This window comes from Cheilinus undulatus, linkage group 1 (assembly GCF_018320785.1).
Source record: "Cheilinus undulatus linkage group 1, ASM1832078v1, whole genome shotgun sequence".
Taxonomy (NCBI): Eukaryota; Metazoa; Chordata; class Actinopteri; order Labriformes; family Labridae; genus Cheilinus; species Cheilinus undulatus.
The window spans coordinates 48,829,491-48,850,989 of record NC_054865.1 but is presented as its reverse complement, the minus strand read 5'-3'; the positions used below and the strand labels follow the sequence as shown (position 1 = coordinate 48,850,989).

Genomic DNA, 21,499 nt, shown 5'->3' with positions numbered 1-21,499 from the left:
AATTTACTCTCTTGCCTGAATCTGTTACCAAGGCGTGGTAGTATGTTCTATGCACCCTAACATACCTGGGGTCCCTGCTTTCTACTGCTAAGAGGCAGAGGAGCTACAGATGAGTTCTATTGTGACAGATTTACAGACAGTGAAGAAATATCATGGATTTTGATCGTCTGATGAAAACTAAACTACATTTTAGTCATCCTGATGAAACTAAACTTTCTTTTAGTCAGTTTTAGTCATAAAATATTTATTTTTGGCCAGTCTTAGTCTAGTCTGTCTCATGGCAAAATGGCTGTTGAACATTTTAGTCATATTTTTAGTCAATGAAATTAACACCTTGTGATACAATTTGATATGATATGATCTGATACCCTATACGATGAGATACGATCGGCTATATATGCCTAATTTTCTCTCAGGGAAATGTAAGTGCTGCACACATACAGAGAGAGAGAGTATCATCAAGACTGCAAAATGTATTGATAACATTTGGAAGAGTTAGTAGAATTGAAGAGGAAATTGATATATCATTGTGGTTGATACCTCAGTACCAAAATAGAAGTCCTAGACACATGATAATATTTTACGTGGTCAAAAATTGAAGGCAAACTCCTCCATACTGTCTAAATGAAACAACTACAGCATTGAAAATGTTTATCTATATTGAGGTTATCTAAATGTTTTTTACTCCTAAATACCATCTATTTTAGTGATTGATATCAAAAATACAAAAGTTCATGATCTTCAGTCTTACCTTTAACCATTTTGTACATGCTCTCCTGCATATTTCTTCATGTATGATAGTGTATAACTAGTTTATTTGTAAGAATAAGCACTCTGAAGCTGTCTCCTTCCTCTAAGTAATGGTTTAAGACCACACTGGTGTAGCAGTGTCACTGAATTTTGGTCAACGATGCTGAGATCTTCAATACACCTGACAAATGCTTTAGTTACAAATAAATCCTGTCATCCAGTGCAGCTTTATCACACATCCATGGGCCTTACATTTAAAAAATATTCCATTATCTGTAGTTTTAGTAATCATAAAATCATCCGTTGATATAGCAATAAGAACTTCACTGTATGAGTTTTCACAATAACAAGAACAATGAAGACAGGTGAAAAATGCTTCAGTCCTCATCAGACAGAGGAAAGACTCAGAGGGGGGTCCAGCGTCTGTTTTTGTGAGTATCCATCATCCTGGAGCAAAGTCACCTTGATGATGACCACAGTTTCACACAGGCATTACTGCTCCACACTAATAAGTAACTGAGCCTCTCTATCCTCCTGTTCCAGATGCCTGTTAACCTGTAACCTCATGCAGCAGCAGCACAGACGTGTCCAAACAGGACGGTTTATAGACTGAAACTGAGGAGTCAGGGACAGTGTACACAGCCGTGTAGCTTACAGAAGCCAACGTACTTCTTTAAATGGAACTACAGAAATATTGCTTACATGACAGTTGAAGAATATTCTAAAATTTGTGAAATTGCTCCCCTCATATGCAAATGAGGTACATGAGGTAAAAATAGCAACTAATTCCCAAAGGCCAGTGCTAAATGCCAGAAACAGTAAAACCCACATAGTCTGTACTGGCCTTACTACAAACAGCCACAGACGCACTAAACTGAAAGTGACCAGGTTACATGGTCACAGTTTTCTTCTGATTTATTTCTTATTAATGTAATCAGCACAAATAGGCATTACATTGACATGTCCAGTGTACATGTTCACAGTTTGGAACAATCTCCATTCCAGTTCATCCCAAAGGTGCAAGATGGTGAAGCCATGTTGGAACAGAAAAGAGCCATCTCCTAGCTGTTGCCACAAAGTTGGAAGGATAGCACTGTCCAAAACGTCTTGGTATGCTGATGCATTAGGATTTGTATATAAGGAGTCTAGCCCACACCCTAAATAACAGCCCTGTACCATTATACCTCCTCCTCCAAACTTTGCAGTTTGCAGAAACAGTCAGGCAGGTATAGCATCCGCCAAACCAATACTCACCCATGGAAAGGAAAAAAAGGCATCGGAAAAAACGGTGTCAGGTCACAGGAAAAAAGGGTTGGCATAAATGGCGTCAAGAAAAAAGGCATGGTGTAAAAAAGGCCTCAGGTCTCAGGAAATAAAGTCGTCAGGAAAAAAGGTGTCAGGTCACAGGAAAAAAAGGCATCAGGAAAAAAGGCATCAGGAAAAAAGACATCAACTCTCTAAAAAAAGGCGTCAGGAAAAAAGGTGTCAGGTCACAGGAAAAAAAGGCATCAGGAAAAAAGACATCAACTCTCTAAAAAAACGTGTCAGGAAAAAAGGTGTCAGGTCACAGGAAAAAAAGGCATCAGGAAAAAAGGCATCAGGAAAAAAAGACATCAACTCTCTAAAAAAAGGTGTCAGGAAAAAAGGCCTCAGGTCTCAGGAAAAAAAGGTGTCAGGAAAAAAGGCATTAGGAAAAAAGTGTCATTAAATTCGTCACTCCACAGAACCCATAGCAACCAATTTCACAAAGCTCCTGATGCAGTCTTTGCCTGCATTAATGCCACTGGAAGTTCAGAACTCTTCAGCTATGGAATCAGCAGCTTTTATGTACCATGCACCCTAGCAGTCTGCTTCATGGCTGAGTTGCTGTTGTTCCTAAACGCTTCCACTTTCTTATAATAACACAGCTAAATGTGAAATATCCAGCAGGGATGAAATTTCACAAACCATCTTATTGCAAAGGTGGCATTCATCACAGTACCACGCTTGAAGTCACTGAGCTATTCAGGACGACACTGCATAGCTAGGCACTTGATTTTTTACACCTGTGGGTCTGATTGCAACACTTGAATTCAATAATTAACAGGTGTGGCCAAATACTTTTGTCCATTTTCTTTATCTCTTTTTTTGCCAAAAAAGTTGTTGAACTTTGTAAATATTGTAGTTGTAGCTGTCAATATGTAAAATCTGAATGTTGTTCAGCGTCTGTGTATGTTTGCTCTCTGCCGTTGAGTTTCCATCCTGCAGCTCAGATGCTGATTCACTGCAGGTTGCACAAAAGGAGCTCTGTCCTCAGGAAACACTGTACTGTGTGTTTATACTGTACATAAATGTAGGTATAAGTGCCTGTTGGTGTGTATGGGTTCCCTCTTGCAGAGATCTGCCTACAGATAACAGAGAGTGTTTTAGTGGTCGGGTTTATTTTCCTACTCACAGAATCATCACTGTCCCACACTGACACCATTCACCATTTCAACGGCCCGTCTCTGCCTTGAATCAGCACACATTTCATTAAGTTACACCTGGGATAAATGAGTCAATATTGAGTTCCATTAGGACTCTCCTCCACGGGTAAATATTTGGGTGATTAGTCAGTGTTGTTTTAGTTTGAATGGGAATGTTTGTGTAAGCCAACATGGCCTCAGCATCAGCTGCTAACGGTCAGCCTCCGACTCCCACGACCAATAAATCAAGCCCTTCAGATGTAATTTTCCCTTATGAGGCGGACTGAACAGTCTGCTCTCACATATATTTTTAGCTTCTTCTCATGCTCAGACAGTCAATCAATCATAATAGCCTAGCCTGGAATCGATGATGGACTCTATGATGAATGGAGATGGAATAAAGCTCATCCTGAGCTGCCGTAGTTTTACACACTGCTGTTGTTCTCCTACAATGTGTTCTTCAGCGTGATGGTTGTTTGTTTTTCCTCTGATTTATGGGAACTTCGCCTTTACCGGAAAGCTCCACGATTGTGTTTGTCCATGTCAAACAAAAGTAGCTCTATGAGGACGAACAGTGCCCTCTCTGTGCCCTCTCATTGTCTCTCTCTCTTTTCCTTGACTGTATCTGATGTGCTTCTGTTGTGTTTTGCAGCTATATGACAGACGGAGGGTTGGGTCTGTACACGAGACGCTTGAACCGGCTTCCCGACAGCATGGCCGCCGTCAGAGAGACACTCCATCGAAACACGTCGTCAGGACAGGGAGATGCTGACAGGTAAGTCTTAAACGGGACATGTCACTGGCTTACATTTGGAGTGATATGTTTGTGAGGGTCAGTTGATATTCCAGAAAATTAGAGCCTGCTTTTCGGAGAAACAACCTTCTTAAACGTGTTTTGTTTACTTTGTTCCTACAGACAGTGAGGCAGGTTTCAGGTTAAAAAACTGATTTCTTCTATTGCTAGATCAACCAGCAGAGACACTTTGGGTACATCTGAATCTTGCTCTTTAAGTTAAGGGGAAGAGATACTGTGATCCTCCTCTACCACTTCTACTCACTTCCTAAATTTGTCTAAAATTTCTCTAATCTGCTGCACAATGACTGTACTGTGCTTTTGTGTTGTTTTTCCTTGAAGCTGTTGAGTCATATGTTGACCTTACTGGTGTTAGTTGAACCACTTTTAAAATTAAAGCGAGTTTTTGTCTCATCTTTGAGGTTAAACCTGAAGTTGTATGAGTGTTGATGGAGGAAAACTGTCTTACAGCAGTTAAATCAAATGAAATGTAGATATTTTTAGCAATTTTTGTTTGAACAGCACTCATATGGAACAAGAAAACTGCCATAAGTGATCATATCTTGTCTATTGCTTAATCTTTTTATCAAATATCTATCGTCATATTTCACAGAATAATATTGCACAGGTTTTTGCTCTGACTTGTTTGTGCAACACACATCATTGCTGCTGATGAACCCAGATGACAGAACTCTTTGGTCTGAGTCACGTTGGTGTTATCAGGATGTGCTGGTCTATCAGGGTGTATGCAGGAATTTCCACAGGGTCCGCGTCAGTGCGAGTGATTCACTTATGCCGTGTGGTCTTTGTCTTGTCACTGAGATGGAGAGCGATTTGGTTTCAGGCTAATTGACACACGGAAATGGATGAAGGCCAACGAGGACCCCAGTAAGAGGGACACAGGGGGTGGAAGAAAAGGGGGTGGAAGAAAAGGGGGAGGAAGGGGGAGGGGAATAGAGAGATGAAGATGGACTGCAGGATTGATGGAGGTGGTTCGAACAATGAATAAGTAAGAGACAAAGAAGCTGTGACAAAGGAAGCTTATCTACCTGTGGTCAGTTTTTATGAAGAAAACTAGACTTTTCATTGTGCTTTGACACTTTTTAGGCAATGCAATTGAATTTATAGGTCACTATTCATACTGGCAGAGTGTTACACTGTTGAAAACAAATGCAAAACAAATGGAAAAAGGCCCATCAAAACGCAAAATATCTCCGGCGGCTTCCTAAAGGCTTTTGAACATCCATTCACACAAGTCCATTATTTTTGGATGCATCTTCTAGATGTGTAATCCAATTTAATTAATCTAACAATTGCAAACCTTACAAACCCAGTCAGATGTGTTTATGTTCTGATACACTGTAAAAATTCATTGTATGCATTGTCAGCTGTGAGGCCTTCTATAGTGAGGTGTGCCTTAACAAATCATGTCCAATTAATTTGAACACAGGTGGACTCCAATCAAGGTGTGGAAACATCTCAGCAAAGATCCAGAGAAATGAGAGGAACCTGAGCTAAATTTATAGTGTTTTGCAAAGGTTCTGAATACTTAAGTCAATTTGATATTTCAGTTTTTTATTTTTGATAAATTTGATAATGTTTTTTTTTTTTTTTTATATTTGGCTGTAGCAACAGACTGACAACTTTGTGAAAGCATGTACATTATTGCATTCATTTATGGGGCCTGTTCTAAACTCTATCCTGCATGTCCCTGACAATTGGACAGGTGTTTAAAAATGCATTCACTTAAAGGCTCAGTCTCACATCTGCCCAGGTGACTTAATATCCAATTTGGGGATAAAGTTCCAGACCAACTTGCACAATCCTTCCTTAAAAGCTCAAACATTTCCAAAGAAATCTTTGTTGAGTTTTACTGGTCTCGCTTTTGGCTACACTGTTCAACACTGCCCTCACAATTCCTGTCTTAAACATCCAGAAAACATCTATAAATATGAAGGACATCAATGCTGAGTATGGCAGGATGTATGATGGACATAGAGCTCAGAAAACACAATAAACGAGGTGCTAACCTCCTAAACCTACACCAACTGCACCATTAGCCTTCCTGTCAGGTATTAAATTGGCTTCATCTTTTACAAAAGTCACCCCTCCAGCTATTCAGGCCTCCGTTTGTTATGGTAATGCATTTTATCTGCCGCTTCCACCTCTCCTAATTAATCCCAAACTAAAAGCAGTAAGCACATTTATCAGACGTTCCTTCAGGAGGGAGGAGATTTTTGGGAGGATGGGGGAGTCAGCTCATCCCTTCTTCATCTTCATCCTTGCCCTTCTCTCTAATCGTATGAAAGCTCATGAAAGATCATGAAAGTTAAGCCTCTGCAGTAGCACAACGTCTGCCTCCTCAGTCAATTAAACCTCACAGAGAAACTTAAAAGTGCAAAAATCAAAGAGAGAAAAGAAGAAGAAATCCCCCAAACTTTTATCATTTAATGACTTTCCAGTTTCATGCTGCAGTCTCTAATCTAAACAGGCTGGAGGAAAATGAAAGGTGAGAGGAGGGAGAGGCAGCGTCCTGCATGGTTAGAGAGAAAGAAAGGAGGTGAGGAGAAGGGAGAGATGAAAGGGGAGGAGAGGGACAGTTTGTGTTAAGTCCCACCTTAGGGCTGGGGGAGTTTAATGTGAAAGGCTGAATGTGTGAGTGTGCAGGGTAGAGAGGCAGAGAGAGGGCAGAGGTCAAAAGTCTGGAGGACAGGAAATTAGGCACACCTGAGGATTTACGGAAAAAGGCTGCTTTAAGAACTCGAGACTTCTGCAAGACACGTCAACATGTCCATCTGTGTTACACATCAGTTTGAGGCTTGATTAAGCCTGAAATAGTTCAAAGATGATTATGATTAAGGAATTACTTCTGCTCCTCATAAGATAAGTTTCAGTGTCAAGGGAAAGCAGTCCATAAAACGGACCTGTCTTATCATGCAGGATTTCTTTAAAGACTCTTGACATAGAGATACAATGCCCTGGCTTGCCATCATATAAGCCCCGCCCCTTATTATGCATAGCCTACAACTCCTATCTGGTGCTTGCCTATAAAGACATGAACTTTTCCAGCCTAAAAGTTATTTTGAATCAGGCTGTAAACACAACATTTTAACATGGATGTGTATGCAACTTCCATTGTTTCTGCAGCAAGCCTCTAGTGGACACTCCAGGAACTGCAGTTTTTTGAACTCCTGCATTAGCTTCAGCACCAGATTCCCGCTTGGCCCCTTACTCCCAAAGTCCTTCGCTCAGAGGTGTGTGCAGCCCATGTTTGCTCAGTGGGTGTGTGACCCATCTATAAAAACACCACCATAGTTTGAAGCCTTTTACGCCCCTCCTGTTTGCGATGAAGCCCCTCAGAGCTGCTGGAAGTGGGGGGTTGGGAAAAAAGGTGTATGGTGTCACAGTGGCATTAGGGCAAAAACCGTGTGACCCCTGGATGAAGAGGTCACTAGCTTCAAAGAGTGGAGGTGGACTCAGTTAGGAGCATTTTGAAAGCTGTTGAGCCTTCACGGTAAAAATCCTCCAAATCGACCAAAAGCTGCACTAATGAGGAGCATAAAAGATGCATATATAAAAATGCAGCATCATAAGCCTGCTGTCATTATAAATGAAAAAAAACAAGCTTCTGACTGATGTGACGGATGAAACTGCAGAAACCAGTTTGACCAACTGTCAGATATATGCAAACAGTGTGGTATAGGAAGGTTCTGAGTCACAGACGACATGACGTGTGAGGCTCAGTAAACAGGCAGAGACAATGGAGACTAGAAACCCAGTGTGAGCGTGTCTGTGACTGTTGGCATGTTATCCCGGTCATTTATCTCTGCAGCAGGAGGAAGAGGAAACAATCTATAACCGTCTGTCTTCTGATTTGAATTCTCTTTGTTAACAGAGACAAAGGAGAGGTCTTTGTGGTGTGAAACCGCTGTAGCGATGAGTGTTAGAGCGACCCCCCACTATCCCCTCTTGCTGAGGCGTTGAAGATATCATTTGTCTTTTTTGAAACGAGAACGTGACACAAAGATCCGAGCACCACATGATCCATTCAGTCTGAGACTGATAAAAGCTACTGTCACATTAAAAGGGACATAAATCTGTAAAAAGAGGAGGCAGGGTGATGAAGGAGCCTGCTCAGGTTTGACTTTTTAGTGCAGATGCTCTGCTTCCCCTCATGCTTTACATTTCTCTATTATATCTGTACACACAGCACTGTTAAGGAGGAAGCTAAAGCATAATTTTCATAAAAACAGTCAACACAACACTTGCTTTTTGATTGGTACGGTTTGAAAAGTGCTGAAGTTAAAGCACACCATCTGCAGGGCGAGAGCAAACCAAGTAAATGGAAAGGAGTGAGCTACTCAGACTGATAAGAACAAGAAAGGCACTTTGTAAGGTAAAGACCAGCATGCATTGCTATGAAGAGTTCTGCTTAAGAGAGGTTTAAAGTCAACATGAGACACCTTACAGAGGTGAATGAGTCCCAATGTCAGATGCAGATAAAATCAACCAAGACAAAGACAAATGATGTTTTCATTCACGCTAAAAACTTCTGAAATTTTCCTGAAGCAAGCTGCAAAAATATATCCTGTTAGCCTGCAAGTAAAGCATTCAGTCTGGCACTCATATAGGACTTCATTCATTTTGCAAAGCCAGTGGATTGTCCAGATTCCATGTCTGTCATAAGGTGGATGCATCGTGCAAAGCTTCTATGTGGAACGTTACTTCCTGGTCAGAGAATGGCCAGACCAATCAGCATCATTTGAGGAGAAAGGGGCGATGGTTTAATTGTACTGCAAGCCAATTATTGCACATCATGTCCTGTGATGAATCCTTAGACCCCTAGACCCCTAAACTTATACACATAACTTTATAATTTTTACTACTCCTTTTTTAAATCTGTTTCCATAAAGCACTGTAATAAAGGCAAATCTGCCAATGGAATGGGGGACACTGGCTACATCAGCCATCCCTTTTCTCTCTGGTTTGACTAAAGTTGTCTTGACATTGTTTTAAAAAGTTGTTTTCCCAAGAATATCTTCATACTGTACAAATAAAATGTATTTCTATTGACTTTTAGGCTCAAACTGGAGTCAGAGATTGTTTTTTTCCACATATAAGGATGGTCCTGTTTATTGTTTACCAATGATGAATTCAGTAGACAGCCACTAGCTTGTAGTCTTTGAATCTATGGAGTAAATGGACAAGGATTAGACCTCTGAACCACTGAATACTTGCTAGGATAAAAGCAGCATGACACTCCTGTTTCTCTGACAATATCACCCTCAGTTGGCAAATCCCACTGAGGTTGTTTTCATTCATTCTAATCCCATCATTGTCTCACTAATTTGTCTCCTAATACCTTCATTAACGTGCTTCGAATTACCTGCTTGTTTCTGAGGCATTTTACCATTAAACTAAAATCAACATGCCATGCCTCATCTTTGTGGTACTAAAGCTGTAAACACTGGCCCTTAAGTCACTGCTTAGACTTGTGTTAACTCTGATTATAAACTCCCGCCTCCTCATTTGAGTCACAGCTGCAGCAGAGACAAAACAGGGTTGACCTGGTTCAACAAAGCAATGGGATGTAATTTGTGTACCTGCTATGTTGTGCAATAAAGTTCAAGCCCACATTCCTAGTTGAGTTTTTGTAAGGTTGAATTGAGTCATTCCTCTGTCAATACACTTTGAAATCTATTTTCTTATTATCCAGCATCGTGAAATCTTATGGTGTATGACACTCAAACTCCTGCATCTCTTTGACACCATACTGGATTGGATTTTATCTTTTCAGTTGTGCCTTTACAATAAGGTAACAGTGTTTTTAAATATCCTATACAATATGTCTGTTTTCTTTCCAAGAGGCCAAAATCAGAGGAGCAAAGTCATTGCAAAAAACAGGCTTCTATGATTTGTGTTCTCTAAATTCAAGTCACAGTTTTCATGTGATATCACACACTCATGGAAGCGCCCCCTGGTGGGCAAGATTGAATTCCTGTTCACTAGAGAAGTTGACGGTCTTAGTTGACATCTTTGTGTTAAGGATGATTTTTTTTCCAGTGACTGAAAGTTGTTATCCAACTGGATGCACTCTAGCCAGGAGACAAGTCTGGGTTATGCACTCTATGGCCAAAAGTATTTGGCCACCTGACCATTACACCAAAAGGGACTGTGATGACATGGAATTGGTCCCCTTTTGCAGCTATAACAGCGTCAATATGAGTTTTGGAGCATATATGTGGCCCATTCATATAATTTGTGCCCATTCATTCTGTAGAGCATTTATGAGTTCAGGCAGGCCTGGCTCGCCGTCTCATTCCCCACTGCCCATCACCCATTGACCTCAACCCCATGGAGCCCAGAGGTGCTCAATGGGGTCATGGTTCTCTGCAGGCCAGTTAGGTTCTTCCACACCAGATTCATTAAATCATGTCTTTATAGTCCTTGCTTTGTGCACTGGGGCACAGTCATGTTGGTATAGAAAAGCTTCTCCAAACTGTTGCCTCAAAGTTGGAAGCACATCATCATCCAAAATGTCTTGGTGTGCTGAAGCATTAAGATTGGTCTTCATGGAGATAAGAGGCCCAGGGGTATTCTGGGCATGTCTAGGAGACCTCGGGGAAGACCCACAGCGTGCTGGAGGGATTATATGTCTGGGCTGGCTTCCTTACCCTATTGAAACTGTGAAATTTCCAATCAAATTCCCTAAAATATTCAAATAAATTGCCCCAAATTTCCATGAAAATTCCTGATAATTGTTTAAATGACTCCAACATTTCAATTAAATTACTTAAAACTTCAGTGGACATTTGGGATGATTGTCTTAAAAATTCTAAGAGTTGAAGTGCGATGTTATAGGAAAGTCAGAATTAAGTGTCCTCATACACACAAATAGAGGGTGTAATTTATATAGACATATTAGTTTAGTGCTTACATAGCTTTGAAAATTTCTAACAGTTTGCAAAGCAGGAGAAATCCTACATTTTTGTAGTTGTAATGAGACTTGGCCTGTCCGCCATGGCAGTCACGGCATGTTCATAGCTTTGGAAACACTGGAGACTGCTACATAAGAAAGTGGTAACTGCTATTTGAAGCTGTCGTTCTGTTGCTGTATCTCATTCATGATTTGTGCTGCTTATTATGGTTGATAATGATTTTTCTCTGCCATTGGCTGCATGTTCTGTAGCAAAAGCTCCATTTTGCATTGAAGGGTACATTTCTACAATACAAGCATGAATTAATTTGTCTGCTGTTCTTCTGTTAAATGTGCTTTAAAAGCAAAAGTCAAAGGATTCTGATGATACATCAAACATGACTATGGCTCTTTTTCACTGTACTACATGCATAAGCCTTGTGTGTATTTGGAGCATCCTTTCTGGTTTCCAGTTTCTTTCGGGTGAGTTCAATCCCACTTGCAGATGAACTTGCTGCTAGCTCAGAGCATGTTTTCCCTCTCATATTCACACACACATGATATAGACACACTAACCGTAACACACTCCAGCCCTAAGCCTCAGTATGTTGTCTCTCCTGTCTGGACTTGAGCAGTTCCCTGATGGCCTCAGGCAAAGGAAGAAAGAAAGACGTCACCCTCCCTTATCAACTCCTCTCCTCAGCTAGTAACAACACCTGGCACTTCACCTGTCTCACCCTCTACTTGTCTGTCTTTCTCTTTCTGCCCCCCCAGACTAAATGTTGTGGTTTACCTCCAGGCTCCTGCTGTAATAATAATCAGTGGATCTGTTCCTCCTCCCCTCCCTCTGCTCTGGTCTTGTTCCCCAAAGAACAACCAGACTATTTGTATGATAATGACATGAACATGAACACGGCTTCACCTGCTATTTTATACCGTATAAACATTATTACACTTTTACTCATTCCTGCTTGGAGACAAAACCCTCACAACATCTCACAGCTGCTGTTTCAGGATTTCTCTTTGACATAAACTGCAGGGTTGACCCCAGTCTTGGGTCTTTGTTGGGCCTTGGCTCCAATACCAGAAATTCTGTGTTGATTGCAGAAGGAGAGGAGAGAAACTAGTGTTGGGTCACCAGATGAAGTGGCACCAGTAGAGAGGATGAATATGCTGAAACACATGCTTCTAAATGCAATGAATTACAGTGTTGTGGTGAGTGATCCGACCATGGTACTGCAGGTGGGCTTCAGGTGGTTGTTTACCATAAATAAAAAGCATAAATATCAGAATTTATCAATGCCTCCGTGGAGAAAAGCAAGTCCAGGGAAAGGTTTATGGAATCACAGCATATTTTTAAGAGATTTAAAAAAATATAGGTGGCTTTGCAGATCCTTGATTAAAACAGAATAAACATTGGTGGCTCATGAATTGTACTTAATGACTTTGTAAATGCTTTCTGGCAACATGTCTCTAAAAACTAGATGTTTGCTCTGTTTATGAAATAAAAGTAAGGAGGTTAATATAACCCCAGTTTCAAAAAAGTTGGAGCGCTTTGTAAAATGTAAATAAAAACAGAATGCAAGGATTTTCAAACCTCATAACTCATATTTTATTCACATTAGAACTTAAATTACATACCAGATGTTGAAACTTAGACATTTTACTATTTTATGAAGTCATTAGCTCATTTTGAATTGAATGGCTGCAACACATCTCAAAAAAGTAGGGACAGAGTCATGTTTAGCATCGTGGAGCATCCCCTCTGTGAACGTCTAGGAAGTGAGGACACCAGTTGCTGAAGTTTTGGGAGAGGGATGTTTTCCCAATCTGGTCTGATGGATAAGTCTAGCTGCCCTGCAGTCCTGGGTTTTTACTTTTATGACACCTCAAATGTTTTCTACTGATGACAAGTCTGGACACCAGGCAGGCCAGTTCAGCACCCAGACTCTGTGAAGCCATACTGTTGTGATGGATGTGGTATGCGGTTTAGCATTGTCTTGCTGAAATATGCAAGGTCTTTCCTGAAAGAGACATCTGGATAGGATTGCTCTAAAACCTCTATCTACTTTTCAGCATTAATAGTTCCTTTCCAGATGTGCAAGTTGCCCACACCAGAGACACCAATGCAACATCATACCATCAGAGATGCAGGCCTTAAAACTGTGCACTGATAACAAGCTGTATGGTCCCACCCCTCTTCAGTTCACAGGACACGGCCTCCATGGTTTCCAAAAGAATTCCAAATTTTGATTCATCTGGCCACAGAACAATTTTCCATTTGGTCTCATTCTATTTTTAAAGAGCTTTGACCCAGAGCAAAAGGTGGTTTCTGGATTGTGTTCACATCTGATACAGCTTTAACTGGCATTTGTGTATGGCATGGTGAACTGTGTTGGCAGATAATGATTTCTGAAAGCCTATGCTGTGATTTGTAGTACAGAGTCATGCCTGTTTTTAATCCTCTGAGACCAACATTGTCATATATGACAAGAAGTGACCCGGTTTATGAAAACGTAGATATCTTTAAATCTTGGCCTCTTCCTTTTTTGCCCGCTTGGAGCTAGCTGTTTTGCCAGATTTCAGTGGCGCTATTTATGCCATCTTCTAGTGAGCCTGGAACTTGGGTGACTTAGATTTGGAAATTAAATCCACACCAGAATATCCAATATTGAATGCCTTTTACCACAGCACAGTGCAAACTGCAAGGAGTCATAGGGTTCAGTGTGCAAGTCTGCAGTGGGCAGTCATGTTATACAAAGTACCAGGCCAGAGAAAACTCAAAGGAATACATTATAAGTCATATCTATGCAATTAAATTAAGTGCACATGTTGGCAAACAATGGCAAGTGGGATTATTAACACTGATGCACCATTTAACTAAAGGTCAGCAAATGCATGAAGTTTAGGTCCTTTTGTCAGAAGATCATCAGAAAAAGGAGACCAAGGAGTGACATAAAAAAAGAATCATGCAGTTTTGTTTGAGATTAGTTGGGCAAAGAAAAAGATAAAATATGGACATTGCTGAACATCTGTGTCAGGATACTCCACAGCCACACCTGTCTTTTATCTCATCATATATGTTGCTCAACACCATCTCAAAGCTCTCCAGATTCTCACTCAGCCTTTGACTCTACTGGAATACTAAACACCATAAATGCCTCCCAGCTTTGTTCATGCTGAAAGCAGCGTTCCTGCTGTGTCCCAGTGGAAACTGTGTGCTTGTGTATGTGCGTCTTTGTTTATAATGAAGCTCATCCAGGGAGGCGTTCTGGGGCGCGCTGCAGCAGTCTGTGGCAGTCTGACCCACAATCTGTGGCTGCATGATTCAAGATGTAAGGTCAGATATGTTCTTAAGTTAATCGTGCTCCTACACACACCCACACAGACCAGCTGCTGCACAAAACTCCTCCACCGACACTGCAGAAAGCTACGGCTTACTCATTTTGTCCTTAGTGCTTCATTTTTAATGAAAATAGAGAAACGTGGAGCAGATTGTCTAATTAAACTACAACCAAACAAGAGAAAGCAGTATTGTTTTCCTCCCTCTTAGTTCTTGTATTAATGAGTGCATAAAATGCATTGAAAAGTCACATCTTTGTGACAGGCAATTTCATTCATGCTCATCTTTAGTAGCACAAAACTCTGCACCCTCTATAGAGCAAAATGTATTGATAGTAGTAGCCTTTGATCAAAGATAAGGCACGTTCAATCATATATAAAGCAATTCAAGTGCAAGTGCATTGGGAAACATTTACAGCATTAAGAGCATTATAAGACATCACACTGAGCAAAAGAAGACTCTAAAATATCAAACATTTTAAATCAAAGATTATGAGAAATCAAAATACGAATGTATTAAAATGCCCTCTGCTCTACGTCTAACATTGCATTGTTCTGATGTTCCCGACAATGGAGTTTGGCCTTTCTTAGAGAGAACAAGGTAGAAAAAAGCCATTTTAGTGAACCATAGAAATGTATTCATCTATTTCCATTCAAGCAAAGGCATGCTATATATGACATTTACTTGCACCATACAGAAGTGACTCTAGTGTTGTGAGCTACACACTACACCAGTAGCTCTCCAATAGGTGGTTTCCACGAGGTGGTCCAGCTCAGTCCGGCACACAATTTTTTGCATTTCCATCCATCAAAAGTTGGATAGGATCCCAAAAAGTGGGGCGATACAGGTCGGGACGCACAATTTCCAAAAGCATGGACTTGAAGAGTCTTCATAGAGATGTAGGCAGACAGTATGGCAGTAACTTTATTCACTTTGTGGCTGATTTAGAGAAGTTTAGGTCAGGTACAGCCCTCTGACACTCTACTATTGTTGAAAATGATTTAAAGGTCACATACCATGCAAAATACTCTTTTCAGTCTTTTCTAGCAAATCATGTGCCCCTGGCCTGTCAACAATCTTCCCAAGAAAAATCCCCCCCCCCCACCCTGCTGAAACAAGCCTTTCTTGGAAGAGAGGGGCGTGGTCAGGGGTGGAGTCAGACAGCTCATTAACATTTAAAGCTACAGACACAGAACAGGGCTGAAACACAGAGGTTTTTTAGATATTCAAAAATCCAATAATGGAGTATTTTTCCAGCAATGAAGGCATGTTTAAGGACATCTGAGACCAATATAAGCATGTCTTAAAGGGGTACAATATGTGACCTTTGATGGTTGTATTATACACCATATTCATGCTGCACACCTGTGCTTTTGTGCTTGCAAAAGCAGTCACATCATGCCAAAGCCCACCTCTTCAAATCGTGCCAGGGCCAGGGAGGTGTACCATTCCTGAGCATGATATGGCATACTCATATTGGTCAAACAAACTGGACTTTGGGGCTCAAACTTGCTTGGGCTGGGTAGAGATTGCCTAGTGTGAGTTCACCTTATGACTCAAGGATGAACTGATTGGATTTGTGAAGTCAAAGGTCTTTAGGCCTCATGGTCAGCCCTTGTTGATGAATCATGCCACCACAGAAAACGCCAGAGCACTTCTTCTTGACCCACTGCTTTACTTTCATTGTCTACTAATGGGGAACCTCACAGAGGCAGATGCAGCTTACCACCAGGTGGGTGCTGTGGTTTCTCTAGTTTGCATATTGCATGTGGGAGGAGGTAGAATTAATTAGGGTTGAAGATCATAATTTACATGAATACAGACAGAGAAAGAATGGATGGGGAGAAACCAAACAAATAAAGATGAAATATATGGGCTGGTTTTTGTTTTTCGAACTGGAGACTGTATAAGCAGACTGTCTTCTCCCTGTGGTCTTCTAACAAGCACACCTGCCCCCCCTCCAGGAAACACACAAAAACTCTCAAAAACACACACACACACACTGAAGAGGGAGGGGCTGTGGTTCAGGTAGCTGAGGGGTTCTCTCCCACACATTCTCATTTCTGACAAACCTTGCAGCTCTCTCCTGATCTTTGTACTCACTCTGTTTCATATTATTTGTCCAAGCTTGTTTACATTCTCCTGTTTTTGTCCGGTTTGTTTGCCTTATTGCTCAGCTGAAAGCAGTGAGATGTTGTTATGATCCACACAGAGAAAAGGGCTTCATATCTGACAAAGGTTGGACTGAAAACCAGGACATTTTTCATTGCAAAAGCCAGCAGAAGTAACCACAGAGCCAGCTGTTTTTGAAGGGAAGCTAAGAGGTCAGAAGATCGGTCTCATTTCTCTGGTCCAGTCTGAAATCTGATCTTGGTCCAGCAGGAGGAAAGAGCAGATGGAGAGAGTAAACCAAAAGGAGCAGAGCGTACTGGACTTTGCCTCATCCATAGTGAGTGGTTTATGGAGCCCTCAGTGCTGGGTAAGTTTTAATCCTCCCTGACTGATACTTTCCATGCTGGTGGGAAGTCAGAGAGTCAGCAGGTTCGTGCAGGTTGTAGCTTTAAAGAGAAGTGTAGTTGAGTATTCGCATTTCAACATGTGAGCTGCAGGAAAGAACTCGGGGACAGAAGTCTGCATGCAAGACGTTTCATGTCACGGACTATTGAACCAAAACAGACTGCACAATTTTAAGTTGGTAAGATTTTGTCCCTGAGCTCCAAATGGTCACTCTCACATTGGACAGTTTAATAGCAGCTTTTTCCCAAGTCTCTTTGTCCACATTTGTTCCTTTGTGCTATCGTTGAACCAAAATCCAACATCTTTTTTTATGTTTTTCTTAAACAAAAGAGAACCAAAGTAAGATTTTTGGTGACATGAAGGTGTCAGTTTCAATTAGATTAAATTAATTTCCTGAAAATGACATTATGTTAGAAGTTAAAAGTCCCATTTATGCTCACACCATCTCTTCATACCAGGTGCATGTGTGCTCTGAGTTTGCTGCAACTCCCTGCCATCACAGTCTTCTTCTTCACAAGTTTAACCTCACTAAATCTCCTTATGAGTGACCTGACTCAGTGCACAACTAAACTGGGAAAAATGTAGAATTAAAGCATTCTGTTCAGGCTCGGTTTTTACATTGAGGAGGGGTGGTGATGGGGGATGCAGGATCAGATGAAGAGTAGACTCCTGAGAAGCTGAACCGAGAGACCAATGAGGTGGCTTTGAGGAAGAGACTGAGGTATGCAGGATAAGATAAGCTGGGGACCTGTGAGGATCTGGACTAGATGCTGATGAACTGAATGGAGGTGGCTGGGGTGGAGGAGGGTTGCAGCATCCACACTGGAGTGAAAGGCTGACTGCAGGAGAAAAGGATGACGGATTTGAAATGTGACAGGTGCATGATGACTGGTCAAATGAGGTTGTGGCAGAATCTGTAAGTTTTCATGTAATTCACATTGTTGCCTCATGTCGCCGACTTAAAGTGTAATGTTGTCACTGCACTTGAACATGTGTTGTACCTTTAACATTTTCTGTATTTTGAGCTGCAGTGATCCCATGGACCTGTTTCATAGACTACAGATGCAGAGGCAGGGGTTCTAGACTTGTGTTTAAATCTAACAGTGAAGTGACAATAGGTTGGTTTGTGTGCTCAGCGTGTTTAAGAAGTTTATCTGCATGCATGTGAGAAATTCCTTTTTTTTCCCCAGAGGTCCTTTTAAATTTCTTTTGAACGAACGGATGCAGCATGGCCGAGTCGTGTGCCTGCGTGCAGCCATGCGTGTCACATGTGTGAAGGGTTTGGTGTGTTTTTATTCGGCGGATCCGGGTCAGTCGGTCGAATATAAAGGAGTGTGTGTTTACACATCAAACAGAGAGCGGTAGAGAAAGAGACGAGTCAAAGGAAGTGAGAGAGAGGCGGCCAGAGGGATCTAAATGCTTTGATAAATGCTGCGAGTGTAGATAGCAAATGTTTTCCCAAGGCCGGAGACAATGGGAGCAGACACGGGAGAGCGAGAGGGAGAGAAGCATTCCTCAGTGTGAGTGCTGTCATTTCTCGTCAGTGCAGGGACAGCTGTGTCATTTTCGCTCCACGCGGCTCCTGGTCTTCTGCCTGGAATGTGCTAGGGCTCATCACATCGGCCCCTGTGCCTCCTTTAACCCTAAAACTAACCCCTTTAGTCTAGACAGTATTCACACTTCATAGCCCACATTTAAGCCTATATTTTATCTTTGCTGAATTACTTCCATTAGAATACATGTACACTGTTGCTTCTTTCTTAGTTTCTTTCAGCTCTATCTTAAATATTACATTAACCAATCCAGCACATGTAATTATCAGTAACTCAAGATCTACTCTGTATAGCCAGGAGCTCTCCTGTCATCTTCAGCCTTCAAAAAGTGGCATAAATTTTGTGAACCCTGAGGCAGAGAGCAGCTGCAAGTATAGATATTGATGTGACGACTCTTAACGTTCCTAGATTCAGTTAAACCGGCTCAACAACTTTCTGATACCTGGGGAAATGTCTGCATTTGTATTTATGTTTCTACACCCAGCCATGTTTTTCTGAACAGGGACTTTGTGATCATATTTATCTGTAACCTTGCAAAGCAGATGGATACACCTGTTTCTGAGTTTCTCACTTGCGAATCCATGTCGCAAAGCTCCCATCTGAACTGTTTGGGCCCAATTAGAAAGTGATAGGGCCAATCAGCATCGAGGGGCGGTACTTTTGGGCGTGGCCGAGTCGTGACGTAAGCAAGCAGCAACAAGAGGCCGGTGCAATCATGGATCTATAAATCTATGGATTTATTCCTCAGTAGCGGCTACTTCATGTGTTTTGTTGCTCTGATTGGTCCGTAAAGATGTGACAGACAGACCGTTGATCTAGTCACCCTCTTCAAAGGCTTTGCCCTTTCCCAAACACTGTCCATGAGTAGTTTTCCAGATAGATGTGTTCTGTGTCTAAACCTATGAGAATTAATGATGTTGAGAATCAAATGCAGATTGGGGCAGCGTCAGCAGGACTGCAGACATTGTGCTGGGCCATCATGGTGAAACTGTGTTCAGAGTGAGCAAGAACGTTAATCAGTATGTTTAATCCCTGTCATCGACAGGTGGCTAGTCCTAGGTGTGCCCCACCTCGCACCCATGACAGCTGGGATCATCTCCAGGTTCCCTTGACCCTGCACGGGATAAGTTATATAGATAATTAAAGAACTGGAGTTTTTTTGTTACATGAGGGCTCAAGTCTTGTCCAGTTTGCAAAGAAAATAAAAAATGTGGAGTAATAGTCTTTTTCTGTAGTTTTATGGGCAAAAATATTCAAATTAAGGCTCAGCAGAATGAATCAAAGTAAAGCAGCAGTCCAGAGTGTATCCCCCCTTTTTACCCAATGACAGCTGGGATTGGCTCCAGCGCCCATGACCTAGAACGGGACAAGTGGCAGAGAAAATGAATGAATGGATGGGTTGTAGAAAAGGTGCTTTTCTTGGTAGCTACAAGTAAAATAAGACTCAAAAGATGGAGGAATGGATGGGATGATTCGGTCATCATGGACTGTTAATTTCTTATAACAACTGGGAATGAGGATGTAGCTGTTCATTTTGTCTACATATGCGAGTGTATCCAAGTGTAGCTGTTTGATGATGTTAAAAGCTTGGCTTTAAAGGTGATCACTGAAGTCTACCCAGTCATTAGAGTCTAGATATAGCCCTTCTGAAAGTAATGTTTTGCCATTATGCCAACCGTACTTGCTGATAGCATCAGGTGTTTATGCATGATTCTGATTTATTATGGAAGTCACTACATGTTATCCTATTATTGATGGATGTGTACAAAAAATACAAACCCAAACTGCCAACTTCTCCACAGTATCCTCAGTATCCCCGACAACCCTGAGGGCTTAGACTCTTAAAATCCCTCTCGTCTGTCTGTCTTTGAGGACAGAGACGGAGATTTGGGGTTATATGATCCAGCTGCAGGGTGAGGACCAGTGGTCGCCCCTCAAACACAGGAAATCCCCTTACTTCTGCTTCACAGCTCTGTTGTGGCTGCACGTCTGTGTGGATATTCCTGCGGCACAGATCCTGTGTGCATGTGCCAGAGTCGGACGGGGTTTATTCAGCGGGGTTTACAGTACTGCAGGGCTAACCAGGCCATGGACCGACCACGATCCCCTGGGACGCACCAAAGAAAAGTTAAACAAACACAACACAGCCTTTTTCTCAGGACACATACAGGCACTCCTATTGGCTGACCCACAAGGCTGCTCTTTTTTTTTCATCCCTCCCCATCCTCCCCCCTCTACACTCCTCTCTTTAAGGAAGATTTGGAGTTTTGGCCTCTGATCTCTGACCTCTTTGAGAAAGCAGAAAGCTTTTTAAGGAACCCGCCGAGAGACAAGGTTCCTCTGAGGAATGTCTTGATTTGGGTCACTTTTCTCTTTTCATTACTGTCCTCTCTGACTCTTTGCTGGCCTTTTAGCCTCTTTAGCAAGTGGGAAAGTGCAATCTCTCTGTCAACCTGTTGAATGAAAAGCTTGTCAAGTTTTAACTGAACACTCCAGCTTATTTAAAGGGTCAGTTCACAAAAATGTCGACAAAAAGATGCCTATCTCACTAGTCTTATAATTGCACACACTACAAGGAAAATCAATCATAGCATATCATGAATATAATCATGCGTGAGAAAGGCAGAAAAGTCTAATTTACTTGAGCTGGTTTGATCCCACATAATGTAATCCATTGATTTTAACTCTGTAGATAAAAATAGCAGTGAGAAATAGCAAAGGCAGAAGTCTGTGGAAGCCAGTGGGAAGATATGGTCATCATTGAATATTAATCCCTTTATTAAAGCACAGATTGAAGATGTAGATGTTCATGTTGTCTGCATATGCATGGTATGCTAAATGGGCTTGAAAAGTAGTGAGAAAAAGTGCAATGTTTGTTCAACACCAAACACTACATACCACCACAGACACACCATCTGGTGGTGGCAGCATCATGCTGTGGAGATGCTTCTCAGCAACTGGCCCTGGAGGGCTTGTAAAGTTTGAGTGCATAGTGAATATGGCAAAAAATAGGAAAATCCTAGGGGGCAATCTTATTCGGTCTACAAGAGAAGTATGGCTTGGGAGAGGATATTTATTTTCCAACAAGACAATGACCCAAAGCATACAGCAACAGCTACACAGAAATGCTTCAAAGACAACAGGGTGAATGTTCTGCAGTGACAGAGTCAAAGCCCAGACTGC

At 41.6% G+C, this 21,499-nt stretch overlaps 1 protein-coding gene across 6 annotated transcripts in view; it reads left to right on the top strand.

The window, feature by feature from the left end:
• The window catches only part of nav2a (neuron navigator 2a), a 249,627-nt gene that overhangs the window by 172,097 nt on the left and 56,031 nt on the right, over window positions 1-21,499 (top strand). For all 6 annotated transcript variants that reach the window (XM_041783529.1, XM_041783537.1, XM_041783559.1 and 3 more), the window contains one exon: window positions 3,847-3,969. In XM_041783529.1, the coding sequence (XP_041639463.1) occupies window positions 3,847-3,969 (123 nt within the window). The remainder of the gene's footprint in view (window positions 1-3,846; window positions 3,970-21,499) is intronic.